Source organism: Eleginops maclovinus, chromosome 12, assembly GCF_036324505.1.
Source record: "Eleginops maclovinus isolate JMC-PN-2008 ecotype Puerto Natales chromosome 12, JC_Emac_rtc_rv5, whole genome shotgun sequence".
In the NCBI taxonomy this organism is placed as follows: domain Eukaryota; kingdom Metazoa; phylum Chordata; class Actinopteri; order Perciformes; family Eleginopidae; genus Eleginops; species Eleginops maclovinus.
The window spans coordinates 19,006,092-19,018,979 of NC_086360.1; the positions used below are offsets into that span (position 1 = coordinate 19,006,092).

At 38.7% G+C, this 12,888-nt stretch overlaps 1 protein-coding gene across 3 annotated transcripts in view; it reads left to right on the forward strand.

The window, feature by feature from the left end:
* Positions 1-12,888, forward strand: part of glt1d1 (glycosyltransferase 1 domain containing 1) — a 14,727-nt gene that overhangs the window by 103 nt on the left and 1,736 nt on the right. The window contains exons 1-11 of one of the 3 annotated variants that reach the window (XM_063898344.1): positions 30-515; positions 897-1,048; positions 1,200-1,305; positions 2,656-2,707; positions 3,682-3,718; positions 4,311-4,367; positions 8,067-8,165; positions 9,052-9,101; positions 11,194-11,237; positions 11,699-11,819; positions 12,420-12,518. In XM_063898344.1, coding sequence (XP_063754414.1) covers positions 448-515; positions 897-1,048; positions 1,200-1,305; positions 2,656-2,707; positions 3,682-3,718; positions 4,311-4,367; positions 8,067-8,165; positions 9,052-9,101; positions 11,194-11,237; positions 11,699-11,819; positions 12,420-12,518 — 885 coding nt within the window. In that variant the 5' untranslated portion in view covers positions 30-447. Of the gene's footprint in view, positions 1-29; positions 516-896; positions 1,049-1,199; positions 1,306-2,655; positions 2,708-3,681; positions 3,719-4,310; positions 4,368-8,066; positions 8,166-9,051; positions 9,102-11,193; positions 11,238-11,698; positions 11,820-12,419; positions 12,519-12,888 lie in introns of those variants that run through there. The other 2 variants (XM_063898346.1, XM_063898345.1) reach the window with 2 other exon arrangements.

A 12,888-nucleotide genomic window follows, 5' to 3' on the forward strand; every position in this document is an offset into this window, starting at 1 on the left:
AGTTAGTTCCTTTTCCGCTTGCGCTGCAACATCGATACAAGGAAGTAGTGATGTGGTTGTTTCATTTTTTCATTATGTGTTATTATCGCTGATATTGTCTATGACAAACTTGTCAACAGACACGAAGCTGTCTCTCGTTTATTTTAGTTAGTCCTAAATAACCGTCTCGAAACTAAATACTGTCATGTGTTTCCAGGGGATCATATAAGTGACGGACTTGTAAACATTACAAGTATGGGGTGTACTGTCAATTGGGCTAGCCTTAAAGTGCTAGCTTTGCTCTACGTGTAACTTGCAGGCATGGGTTCAGGAAATGTGATAGGAGTTCAGCTAGCGAGGCTACTGAACCAGCACCTAGAGACTCTGCTTGCTGCATTATTCAAACTGTTTTTCAGTAATGTTTACATGTTAACTAGTTAGCTCGTCATACCGGCCATTAGTGAAGATATGAAATTACTCTTTCTTGCTTGCCTCAGTCCTAAAACTGGGAACCACACTACAGCTGAGAGAATAAGGTAATTTACTTTGTTGCTAAGCTAGCTACAACAGCTAACTAGTATTTACCTGTTGAGGCTGCATTAGGCAATAGCAGTGTAGTTTACTGTTAGCCAGGGCTGTGTCAAAATGAAACCGTCTATTTCACTGTACAACTTATTTTAAAAAGTAATCTGTAACATAATAATTTACCTACCTACCTTAGTGCTCTGTGGCTTTAGTATGTCAGCTACAGTATAACCTGATTCAGTAATATGCAGCTTTAGAAGGAAAGATGTAGACAACAAGGAAACAACCAACATTTGAGGGGAAAGGCTTTTGCAATTAAGCTTTAATGTTTGAACTTTATATATTCATCCTGACTGCTAGCCATCCATAGTCATGTTTATTTTTGTTTTTAGGTCCCACATTGAATCACATGGACACACTTGTGAGCTCAGAGATGCAGCCGAGTTTCAGTCTCCTGCTGAGGTGGCAAACCTAATATCTAGTAATCCTACATTTGAGGGTGCACTGGCCATCCATCTGTTCAGAGCAGGCAGACTTCTCTTAGGTAAACATCCTCGCTGTCATATGACTTATTCACTTGTCTGCATACCTTAAGTCATGTGTTTTTGTCAAAATAATATAAGACATACAAGTACACTGCTACCTGTCCTATAAATGTCAGGACCTTTCTGTTTTATGTCTAACCTTTACACCAGATATCCAAGTACCCTTTGGCGTTATCTTTGGTGGAACAGATATAAATGAAGATGTGAAAGTTGAGCAGAAGCGTGTGGTTATGGAGCAGGTGCTACAGAAAGCCAGGTGATGTTACCGCAAACTATTTTAACCCATAAAATGTATTTTTCTGTAGATATCCGTGGAGAACAGTTGTCATAATTTGCTTGGCTTCTGATTTTTAAATGTGTAATATATGAAAAATAATTAATGTGCAAGAAAAACACGTGGAACTAAAAGCATTCTATTGGTTTTTTTATATGACAAGTTATGCATAAAGAGTGTGATATAAATGTGGTCATTCAACAATTTTGGTTTCCAAATTTGCCAGTAATGTTTCATACATGTTTCACTTACTTCCTTTTACAGAGGTTTTTAATGCAGATGTCACCCTCTTGAAGTGCATCCAGGAAGTAAATTCTATCATTTACACTTACTGACATGTTTTGTATCAATCAAGATATCTCTCAAGATACCGCTCTCATCTTTAATTTAATTAATCATGTGCTTTTTTAGTCTTGGAAAAAAATGACAGCTTCACAAGCTCATAATAAAGTTGTTGCCACAGTTGTGACCAGTTGGTATGAATGGTATATTGCCATTAGTCACTAAATATGTATTACTGAAACATATGTAGTGTTATTGACCAGTAATGCTTTTAGCATTCAGTGCCTGGCTCCAAAAAGTCCTAACTGAAGCAACTATGATCACCAATTTTATTTGTCAAGTATTTAAATCATTTTGACTAGAGTATCAAATATGTGTATGGGTAAATGACTGAACATCAAACAAAGTGGTAATAAGAAAGTATTAGGACAATATGCATGCCAAATACATTTGTGCAGGTTGTTTGATCACTCCTTCCATCGTTAAACCATGATAAAAGTTAGTGTGCACAAGCTTATCCAGGCTATCCTGTTCTGTGCCTTGACATCAGAACCATAGTGGCTTGGTTATCATTATGATAAAAATAGTTGGCATCTACTAAATCTAAAGGGATAATTGCCTTCTGGTAGAACTGGGGAGATCCAGGTCTTGTGACTTCAAACATCTAAATCTACGCACCTCCTGCTGCTAGTGCCTTCTCACACAGCCTTGATCAAGATATCTGAGCCTTTTGGCCAATTAAGTTTTGCAAGCTCAAACATAGGCAAATTAATATTAGCTTTTTGCTCCACATTGCATTTATTTTCCTCTTTGCATTCTTAAATCATTTGCCTTCAAACCACAAGCACTTGTTCTGCTCTCACATATTTAGCCTTAGAGTACAGAAGTTTGTGTCATACTTCTGTAACCACCACTTTTTCCTCTTTTGTTGTGAAAATCGTCACTGCTTGAACACTTCTAAAATTAACTAGCAGCAATGAAATTCTTGTTTTACTGAAATTACTTTCACAGGGGTGATAATGATTTTTTTAAAACTGTTTTGTCTGACAGGTTTGCGGTTGCATTCACTGACAAATTGAAAGAAGATGCAGAATTATATTTGGTATGGTTATGTCTTTTGCATTTTAATATAGCAGTGGTTGGAATAAGCACTGATGTTTGCACGTGCAGGTCTATGTTTCATGTAGGCGTGATTGTAACAGTAACATCAACTACATACACTTAGCAACTAATACCTCCCAAGTGATAAGATTTACAAAAAATTGACCCCTGTTTTAAAAAGCTACGATAAAAAATCAGTTAGTTTAAACAAGTCTTTTGTTTGCTCTTTACGGTGCTACAACAGAGCAATAGCCTGACAGCTCCAATACATATAACAGAAGGGCTTTTACAATACAAACACAATATCCTGCCCTGCCACGTAATAGCTAGCCATTAAGACAATATTATGGTGTTTTATTTTCAGATTAGATTCTAGCCGTAGGGGCGAGTCGCATGCTTTATCTCTGCCATTTAGTGCTGACAGCAGGCAGACAGGACAGGCACTGAGAGGCATCGCCATGCTTTTGTGTGTTTTCTGCTTTTATTGTGACAGAAAACACACAGAAGCAAGATGGCGCCGAGGATGGCTGCTGTGTCTCAAGCTCCTCAATTGCACCATGTATGTTGAGTTGTTGGAGGAGCATGGGACATAAGATTTTCATTGCCAACATACGTTGTATATGCTGTGCATATGACCAATGAAACCGTGAAACCTTGAAACGGGATGAATCTGTGATAACATCCAGTGAATTTCCTCTTCATCCCCTGTGATTTATTTAGTACCATCTCATTATCTTAGCAACTGCTCCCCTGACTCTCTTCTAAAGTTTGGGTTTTGATTAAATGTGTTTGGAGCACAAACAGCTTTAATTGGCCTCTATTGTCTGACACAAAGAGAAAGAAACACAGTTAGCAATAATCAAATGTAATTTGTATAAACAAACACTGAGAATTGATTGATTCAAAACACTTGTGTATTTTTGTTTGGAATTTGTTTTAATCAGAGTTCTTTTCCTCTTATTTTTTTCTCTGAAGCTGTCCCAGAGAAGTAAAATCTATGTGCAGCCCCAAGGTAAGCTCTGCAGGATGGATATCCTCGCTTCATGCTGTGAATCCCTGTTTCGCCATTGAAGTGTTGCATTAATCAGCTTTGACGTTTTTTCCTCCATTATCATGCTGTCTGCAGTACAGAGTTGTATTTGCTCTTGCCACTGGCCACCTTACCATGGAGGACAGCCCAAATCACTCTTCCATATTGTTTCCCACGAGCAGCCTTCTTTGGCAAATAGTGTCCCTACATAGATTAGAGCAGAGCCCTGTGCCAGCTGCATGGCTGAGCTCTGACCAGTGGAAGCTTATTTTAGTGCTTTTCACCACATAGTGATCACACTGAAGCACTTTTGACACAAACCTCCTAAAAAGGTTTTTAAGTATGTTGATTTTGTTTATTTTACATACAATTTAGATGTATGTTTGTCCAATATGAATGTATGTTATCAAGAACATTGGATGTGATTGTGTTACACACCCTTCTTTTTTATAATCACTCAACTTATTTATCCATATAACATTAAAACACGTTGATATCATTCCACATAGTGGATATTACATTGATGTTGATTTTGAAGATCTGAAAGAACAGTGCTTTTCATTTATCTGTATAGGTATCCAGACTGAAGTGAGTGAGAAATTCTGCTGGAGTGAATTCTTGAGGAGCTCAGGTAATGTTACTACTTCTGTTGGTTTTTATTCTGGCTATTGTTTAATGTTTGACTTGATTATCAGCAGGTCCTACTCAGGACTTTTATTTTATTTGTTTATTTATTAAGTGTTTTAGCCTTCAGTAGGAATTTAGCAAATAATCTCAGGGTCATTAGAAGTACAGGACGTAAGGATGAAAAAACCCTTTCAAAGCAGGGCAGAATCATACATCTTGAAATTACAGTGATGCGTTCTTGTCATGCTTTGGATAGCTGACAGTCGTGTCTCGTCTAATTATTAACGCAATGTCTGAAACTTTAGCAGGAATAGTTGTTCGCACATCTACAAAACCTTATTACTAGGACAGGTACTGGATACAGCATCGATCCAATGAAATGAAAAAGGTACCTGCACACTAAAAGTTAAGATCACTTGTAAAATTGGTTTTATGGGTATCATTTTGACCAGCTAAACCCAGGTGAGTCATATTTTAAACCGTTTTCAGTAGTGTACATAATAGCCCTCTGCTATATTCTAGACTCACCTCCACAATTGATCCTAGACTGTGTAGTGCAGTGTAAAGCTGGGCAGCCGACACTAAGAGCAAAATGGGGAATGCTATCATACATCCAAACCTAAAAGTACCAATCAAAGAGCATAAACGTACTTTGAGCTATATTCAATGCATCTGATTGTCCGAGAGGCCAGAGTGTGTAGCTGAATTCCCTTTTCACTTCTCTTCTTCAGTCTCCCAACTTCCTTTTGGATAGCTCAGTTAATATGCACTGTTCCTCCGAGCATCCTCAGCCCAGAATTTAAATTGGACATTGCAAAATGATGTCCATCCAAGGTACATTAGTGCTCATAGAGAGCACAGTTGGGTACAGAGAGGAACAATTGATTAATAGCTTTCTGGCGGGGGGCCATTTGTCACAAAACTTCACAAACGCTGGAAGAAATACTAATTGCCCAGAGTTGAAATAGGAGTCACTACTATTGCGCTTTTCCTCAGTGATGTGATAAAAGCACTGTTATCCAACTTTGTATTCCTTTTGGAGCTGTAAACATTGCTTAATTTACTGCATATGTGCTGTCTGATTGTGTTAAATTATCTGTGTTATTTGTCAGTAAAATAATTATTTTCTTCCCTCCTGCCATCGTGTTATTACCACAGCATTAAGAGTAGACACACTTCATATTATTTACTTGTGTTTTGATGTAAAAATGACGACTCCAATACACAGAGCTGCATTCATATACAACTGATCCTGCAATCTGTCTTCAATGATTCTTAAATGTGCCTTGGCATAAAACTAAAAACGTCTTTCTCTGCTGTCTAATAGAGGACATATTCCATGTCCTTCTTCTTTAATTACCAGCTCTTTCCATTAAAATAATTAGTGTCATCATGTTTTAGTTTTGCTCAAACATAACCACGTTCCCCGAAGAAGTCACTCCTGCAGCAACTTGTATTCTGGTGTGACATAAGTCAATCATTACAAAATAAAAAATAAAAAAAATTCCCCAGTTTGGGATGAATAAAATATTTCTGATTCTGAAGTATATTGAATATAGGGTTGTTTAATTAAAGTGTGTGGAGGTTTGAATGTTTGGAATAAATATATGTTGTGTGGCCCGGCGGCACAGACCTCCATCTGTGAATATAAAAGCTGAGTAAAGATAGGTGACTATTCTGTATGTGTTATCCTTTTGGCTTCAGCACTGGCATCCAAAGACCATAAACACCACTGCCTTGTGAGGTTGCTGCATACATGAGGAACAGCAAAGCTTTGAATCCCTGAAGGATGAGAGTAAACATGCAGAGGGTCTGTTGTTGTCCTCTTGTCCAGCTACCTGATCCTCAAGCGATAGCATAAATATTAAATAAGTTACATAAGAAGCCTTCCCTCAAGTCTGCATCAATTGGTATAATTTAATTAAGAATCAAGAGATGAGGGAAGGTTAGATGTCAGGTTTAATGCTTACTGTCGTCTTACAGTGTGGGAACATGATCAGAGAACAGTGTTTGGGCCATAGGGGACACATCATGCTTGGAAGTGGCTTCATGCTCCTTGTTCATTATATTGCCATGATGAGTTTTCGTTGAATGTGTGGACATTAAAAATGCATCACTGACACAGCTTCTGCACATGTTAGAAAAGATGACAGTTAGTTTTCCGACTAAAGATATTTTAAAGACATATTTCCTAAGAGAAGGAAACTAGCCAAAGCTTGTGAGCATCTTTAAAAATTCACATATACAACACAATATGTGATTATCAAACATTTTCATAAGGTTGTGTAGAATTGTTGATACAATATATGCAATTTCCTCAGATATTTTCTTTTTACAACGGCTTAGTCATTATTGTGTTCACTCCCCCTGCAATATATGTTGCCTTAATTACCCTTTACCGTTAAACAACAGATTAAAAGGAGCTATTCAAAAAGATGTTCCCACATCGATTCCCACACATATACACACATACTGATTCAAGCATTAGGGGACTGTTCAGAATGCCCTTCTGATATCAAAGGCAAAAATGTGTGTGTGTGGGGGGGGGGGGGGGGGGGGGAGAGGGAGAGAGAGCGAGAGAGAGAGATGCTCGTAGAACAGCTGATTTGTACAATTTTGTTTTTCTCCCCCCGAGGAAAGATGAATTGTGTCTTAGATCCAAAGGGGATTGTGTTTTATCATAATATTTCTTAGAATGTTTTACTCACTTTGACACATCTGTGCTCTTGTATGATTCCAGCTATCCTCAATTATTTTTCTGGGAAAGTGACATGTTTGTTACCCTCGGCTGACGTGCTTTCTCATCTAATACATCTTTGTGAAAAAAAGTTCAATACATCCCTCAGCTAAAGAGCTTTTTTTTGACAATTGGTTTTCGAATCAGGGTCAATTCCCAGACTTTAGCTGTCATTTTAAGAGGCTCTTTAATAGCATTAAAGAGCTGCTTCAGCCTCCTGATCTGGACTTATCTGGCAGCAGGGGACTTCACTCTTCTGTCACTGTGCTTCAAGCACGTGCTGTGTCTTTGTTTCTAAGTTTGTAACAGACACTGCTAGCAGCACTAGCATTAAGCATCTCAACATTAAGGAATTCACTTTTTGGTGGTTGTAGATCATAAGCGGTCAGGGATAAAAAATGTAGGAAAGGTAATTCAAGTCTTGCCATCATGATAATCCAGTGTTGTAAGAGGCAGGACTGTTGTCTGTTGCTTTTGGAAGGTCAGGTGCAGAAAAGTACTTGTTGGCAGGGATCAGAGTTGTATGCCTACCAGCTTCTGACTAATCTCTGGATTGATCCTGAAAGTTGGATGATCTGGGAAAAGAGCCGATTTGGCCCTGCCTCCCTTTTAAAAGCAAGGTTCTCAAAACGTTTGATGTTGTTATGTGATGTTGGGTTAGCTAATTTTAATCTAGTGTTGTTCAGTGAACAAATTGTCACCCGAACACTGTGCTCTGTAGTTATGATGCCGCATTACACACTGATTAGGCTTCAACCTTCCGATGCTTTCAGCAGTCTATTTCCCTGCCGTGTGTTACAACTCTGATCAGAGAATTGTGCAGGCACATTAGTCACCGCTGTCTTATTTTCCTCATGACCTTGGGTGATGTATTGCTTTCATTATCTGTCGATGTACTCGGGATGTTCATTATGCAGTGTTTTGATATTTCGGTGCTGTCTCTGTGTGTGTCTGGCTTCTCTCCAGATGCGAGCATAGAGCACGTGGATGAGCTGCGTGTCTTCCTGTTGGTCTGTGGCCTCAGACGAGTCAAGGACCCCCTCTATCTGGTGGAGGTTTTTTCAGGTGCATTACATTCTGTTTACCATCTATTTTACAATATACTGGTATTGAAAAATGTGAAGCAATGTAATAAACATCATAGTTGAGTGACTTGGCAATTAGCCCAGCTTAAAAAATGGGCTTGTTTCCAGTTTACTCAACCTTAAAGGGAAAAATGGCCACCTTTTCTGTGTATGTTCTATCAGTGTTGATGGTGATTGCAGTTGAGTTACATTCCTTGCTATAATGACCAACTGACTACATTTACCATAAACTATTTTTTTTGTACATCTATTTAAAGATGCCACACAATCTCTTTTCATGTCCTGTAAACCCCCAGATGCAAAGACTGCCTTTCTGTAGTAACCTGGGGTAGATGCAATAGCTATGTCCTCATCAATTAGGAATGAAGTCTCTGCAGTTGAGTTTCAGCTAATTAAAACATTTATGTGAACGTGCAACGAGATTCTCGTTGGATCATGTTGGCCGTACGAAGTAATTGTTCCTTGTTATCTGTTGGGTCTTGCCGTTATACTGTTTCTTTCTATGGGGACTATGTTATATATGTTATATATATCTTAATATGTGCAATGGTGAGAATTAATTAGCAACATCAGGGCCTTCCTTGTAATGTATATGTCTTTCATAATGTTGCACACATCTATGGTAAAGCACTACAGGGTGCCACATTGTATATTGATGTTTCTTTGAGATAATAGAACAAAATGTATGGATTTTCACTTGGCATTTCTTGGCACTAAATTGTGCTACCCACATTCTTCAAAATGTGAACTTACTGTACATTGCCCCAAGCAAGAATAGCTGTACGAATTTTGCAGATTATCTGCTGCTGTTACATTTTTATGTTGTGTTTTTGTTTCCATGACCACTTTATTTGTGTGTCTTTTAGAGTGGCATTGTGAGAATCCAATGAATGTTCTGGTCATTATTGGGCCAAAGGTAAGTACACAATCATTAATACTTGCTGTGTTTCTCCCTTTGTAGCTTGACTCTGTGTTGTATCTAGATAGAAACCTTCCCTACGGATTTCTAGGGACCTCTAATTGGATGTAGCAGAGATACTGGCTTTAGCTGTTTAGCTGGAATTAACTGGCAGCCCTAGGAGGAAAAGGCAATCTTCTGCAAACAGGGCGAGGGTCAGCCGCACCAGTGGTTTTGTGTCTTTTTCTGTCAAACTGGCTCTCTGCTTCATTGTCATATGCATGGCCTATTCCAGATTAGCTCTTGCCTTTTACTAGTGACTTAAAAAGAGCTACCTCATTTTAATAAACAAGGATGGGCATATATCCGTATTGGTAATAATACCAGCCAAAGCAGTTTGTTGTCCTGTCACACACCATCATGCTTCTTTCCTGTTTATCAATCCTGGAGACATTAACTGTACATATTCAGGCTACATGTGTTTGTTTTTGTCCTATTGAACTTTTGTAACCTGCCTTTATAGTGTTCATAAGTCAACCTGTCAGCCAAACAGTCAAGTGAGATGAGGGAGTTTTCAAACATTTACTGAAAAAGTTGTTCTTTTACTGATTGCACCTTTTATGTTAATGTCAGGTTATACCAGCAGCAGCCTGAGTGCTATAACAACTGTTCTTTTTTTCACTTATTTCATTTCCAATTTCGCACTCATTGATTTCTCTCTATGTTTGTCTTTATCTTCTCTCCCCCTGACTTGCTTTGATATGACACCAGTGTACATTATTTTAGTGTCTGTTCTTTCTTTCAAACAGTGTTGTGAGGCAAAAGGTATGTTCTGCTTAAGATTTGTTCGAAAACAACTCAATTAGACATTGCCAGGGGCTTATTCATTGTCTGACTGCCGCTTCTTGCTCCGCTATGCTTTGTTGTTTGATGCAATGGTTCAGTGGAAGTGTGATTCATCTCAACAACCCTGAATCACATTGAAAGCGTTTGTTTGTTTGTTAAAGGAATCAAAAGACATACAGTATGTTATTATTATTATTATTATTAAAAGCATTATTATTGTTATTATAAAAAAATGCATTTGTAGGATGGCCAGATTTTTGCTCAATTATTTTACATTTCTAATTTTGGTAAACCTATACATAATTTTAATAATGAAGTGAGTGTAAATTCTAAAAATATGGATATTAGAGCGAGACACGATTTGCTCCGGCTGTCATGAGGTACTATAAATCCGCAGCTACTTCATTCAAGTAATAAGTGCTCTGGCTGCACAGCATCTGTCATTAAGAGGAAAATTCAGGTCAGTCTGTCAGGGATGACACATCCTGCTCCTCTGTGACTGGGATTAATCTTCCCCTACAATGTGCACACTATGCTTTGTACTATTCTTGAATGAATTGCATCTAAAAATGTTTTCGATAATGTTATTTTGGTTTTTGTAAGCTAGCAGGCTTTTGCCCCAAATATTTGTTTCTCACAACAAGGGAAATGGCACAAAAGCTCAAATAAAAAGGTATGATAGATTCACCAAGAGTGCTTATGCATCTGCCTTCCCCTTCTTACTGGACACTTCCTTCCCTTCTGATTCCTTTTCACTAACCATAGAAGAGCACAGAATCAGTACAGTACCCAAATTATTTGTGTTCTTTACTACGGCCGTTACCGTGATTTATCCCCTGCTGGATTTATAGTGACTGCTTATTCCCAGATTTAACCAGGATTGAAATGTTGAGATTCTTTGATTTTTAATGCACACGTGCTTTAAAGCAGATTTTATTTGGAAATTCCATGACCTATAAAATGAAAAAGCAAAAAAAAAGTAGCGGCTTGCTTGGCAACATCTTTGACCTAAATTGCGATGCTTTGACTTTTCTGCCGGCATGCTAATGCACACAAATCCCACATTGCAATTAATCAGATTGGCCACCCACCCCAACCTGACCCCAATCTCTGAAAATACAGAATTTTCAGAGAATGATTTGTTCATGATAGAAATTAATATTTATGTCATTGTTTATACATCATTCAGATTAAATCATTTCTGCCATCCTTGATGAAAACAAGCAGGTTTCACTTATCTCTGTGTTGTTTCTGTCTCACTCAGATTGATCCTGTATTTACTCTTGAAGTGGAAGCTGTTGTTAAAAGGTAAGCCCTCTTTTGATTCTTTACCAGTCAGAGAGCTCTTAAAGAAAATTTGATATCTGACAGTCTTGCCAAGAATTTGCTCCTGTTTGAAGACTACTTATCCTTCTATGTGCCCCATGTGGCACAGGAAAATATCTAAGCAAATGTAGCTTACATTTATCTTGATGTAATGTGAACAGAATGAAAATCTGAGGGGAGCGCCAAGATCCTTTTTTTTATCCGTCCTCCCACTCTCAAGTCCTTCCTGATCCTTCAGTTTTTCGCCAAGGGCCTTCAGCACAAAAAAAGCTCTGCAGCAGGAAGCTGCCTTCCCTGGTTAGGACTTCACCTGGACTCTCCGTGCATGTCACATATAGTGCAGCTGTGTTTCCTGCCCTGAGCTTGTCACTGCCCTTTAGCATCATTCACGCCTCTGTTAGCCCTTAGTCACGCAGAACTGAGCTTTGTCGCTGCTTCTGCAGAACAGCAGGGGTCTTCTTGGCCCAGGAGAGGAGCCAACAGGAGCTTCATGCTGCCATGAAACGGTGCTTCGCCGTGGTAAACAGCTCCGTCTCAGAGGGCATGTCAGCAGCCATTTTGGAGGTAAACATCTTAAGGGCTCATGGGTAACACAAAATCATGTTCTGACTTCACTGCTGTACACGCAGTTGTATCTTTTTATACTGCATGCATTGTGGTGTAGAATACTTTTTTGCTAAGGAGAATTCGATTTAATCACAAGCTAAGAATTTGCCATCCCTTGTCAAAATGAACAGTGTAAATATTAACAAGAGTCCTTATCCTGCTGTTTCTTGCTCTGCTACAATGTTATCTGACCACTTCAGGGACAATTACCCAAATTAATTGCTTGACTCCAATCTTCCCATTCCTGAGTGAGCAAACCCTGCAAATCCACTTAATCTCTTTAAAACACAGTCGATTGAGAGAATCCACAGCTGGCTTAAAGTCTGATTAGTGTGTTTCACTCAACAACCTGCTGAAGGTGTTAGCTGATACAGACTGGTAATTTAGTGAACTCGGGCACTTAAGAGCAAAATGGCTGAGCTGTACAACTTCCAAGGTGCTTAAGGTGCTTTTTTTCTTGATGGTGATAAAATAAATGGGTCTGTGAATAAGTGACTTTTCTCTGTGACATTGTGAATTTTAGCCAATCTGGGGAATTTAATCTCTGTGCTCCATCAGGCCATGGATCTCGGGGTACCTGTGTTGGCCAGAGACATTCCAGGAAATGCAGCGGTAGTCCAGCATGAGTTCACGGGCCTGCTGTACTTGTCTCCTCTGGTATGTAATGACACACACTGTCACAACCACATGCATGCATTTAGCTCCTTTAGGCTTTAACACTGTCTGTGTTGATGCACAATAGTCAGAGAGGATATCATGTATTAGCACTGCAGCCGATGTCCACTTCTATCACCTCAATTGACCAAAATGTGTTGGCTGTTAATAACTTACCTTACTTTAACTTAAACTTAAAGGCCTCTCCATTTTTAGAAGGAAACTTTTACATCAATTTGCCAAATGTTAAATTCTTATCATTAATCGAATCCAAGCAGATAAAATATAGCAAAAGGAGCTGATGTTTCCCTAGGTGCTTAGATTAGGATCGAAAAGTATTTTGTTCAGGGACAGAGCAAAGATACCAAAATTG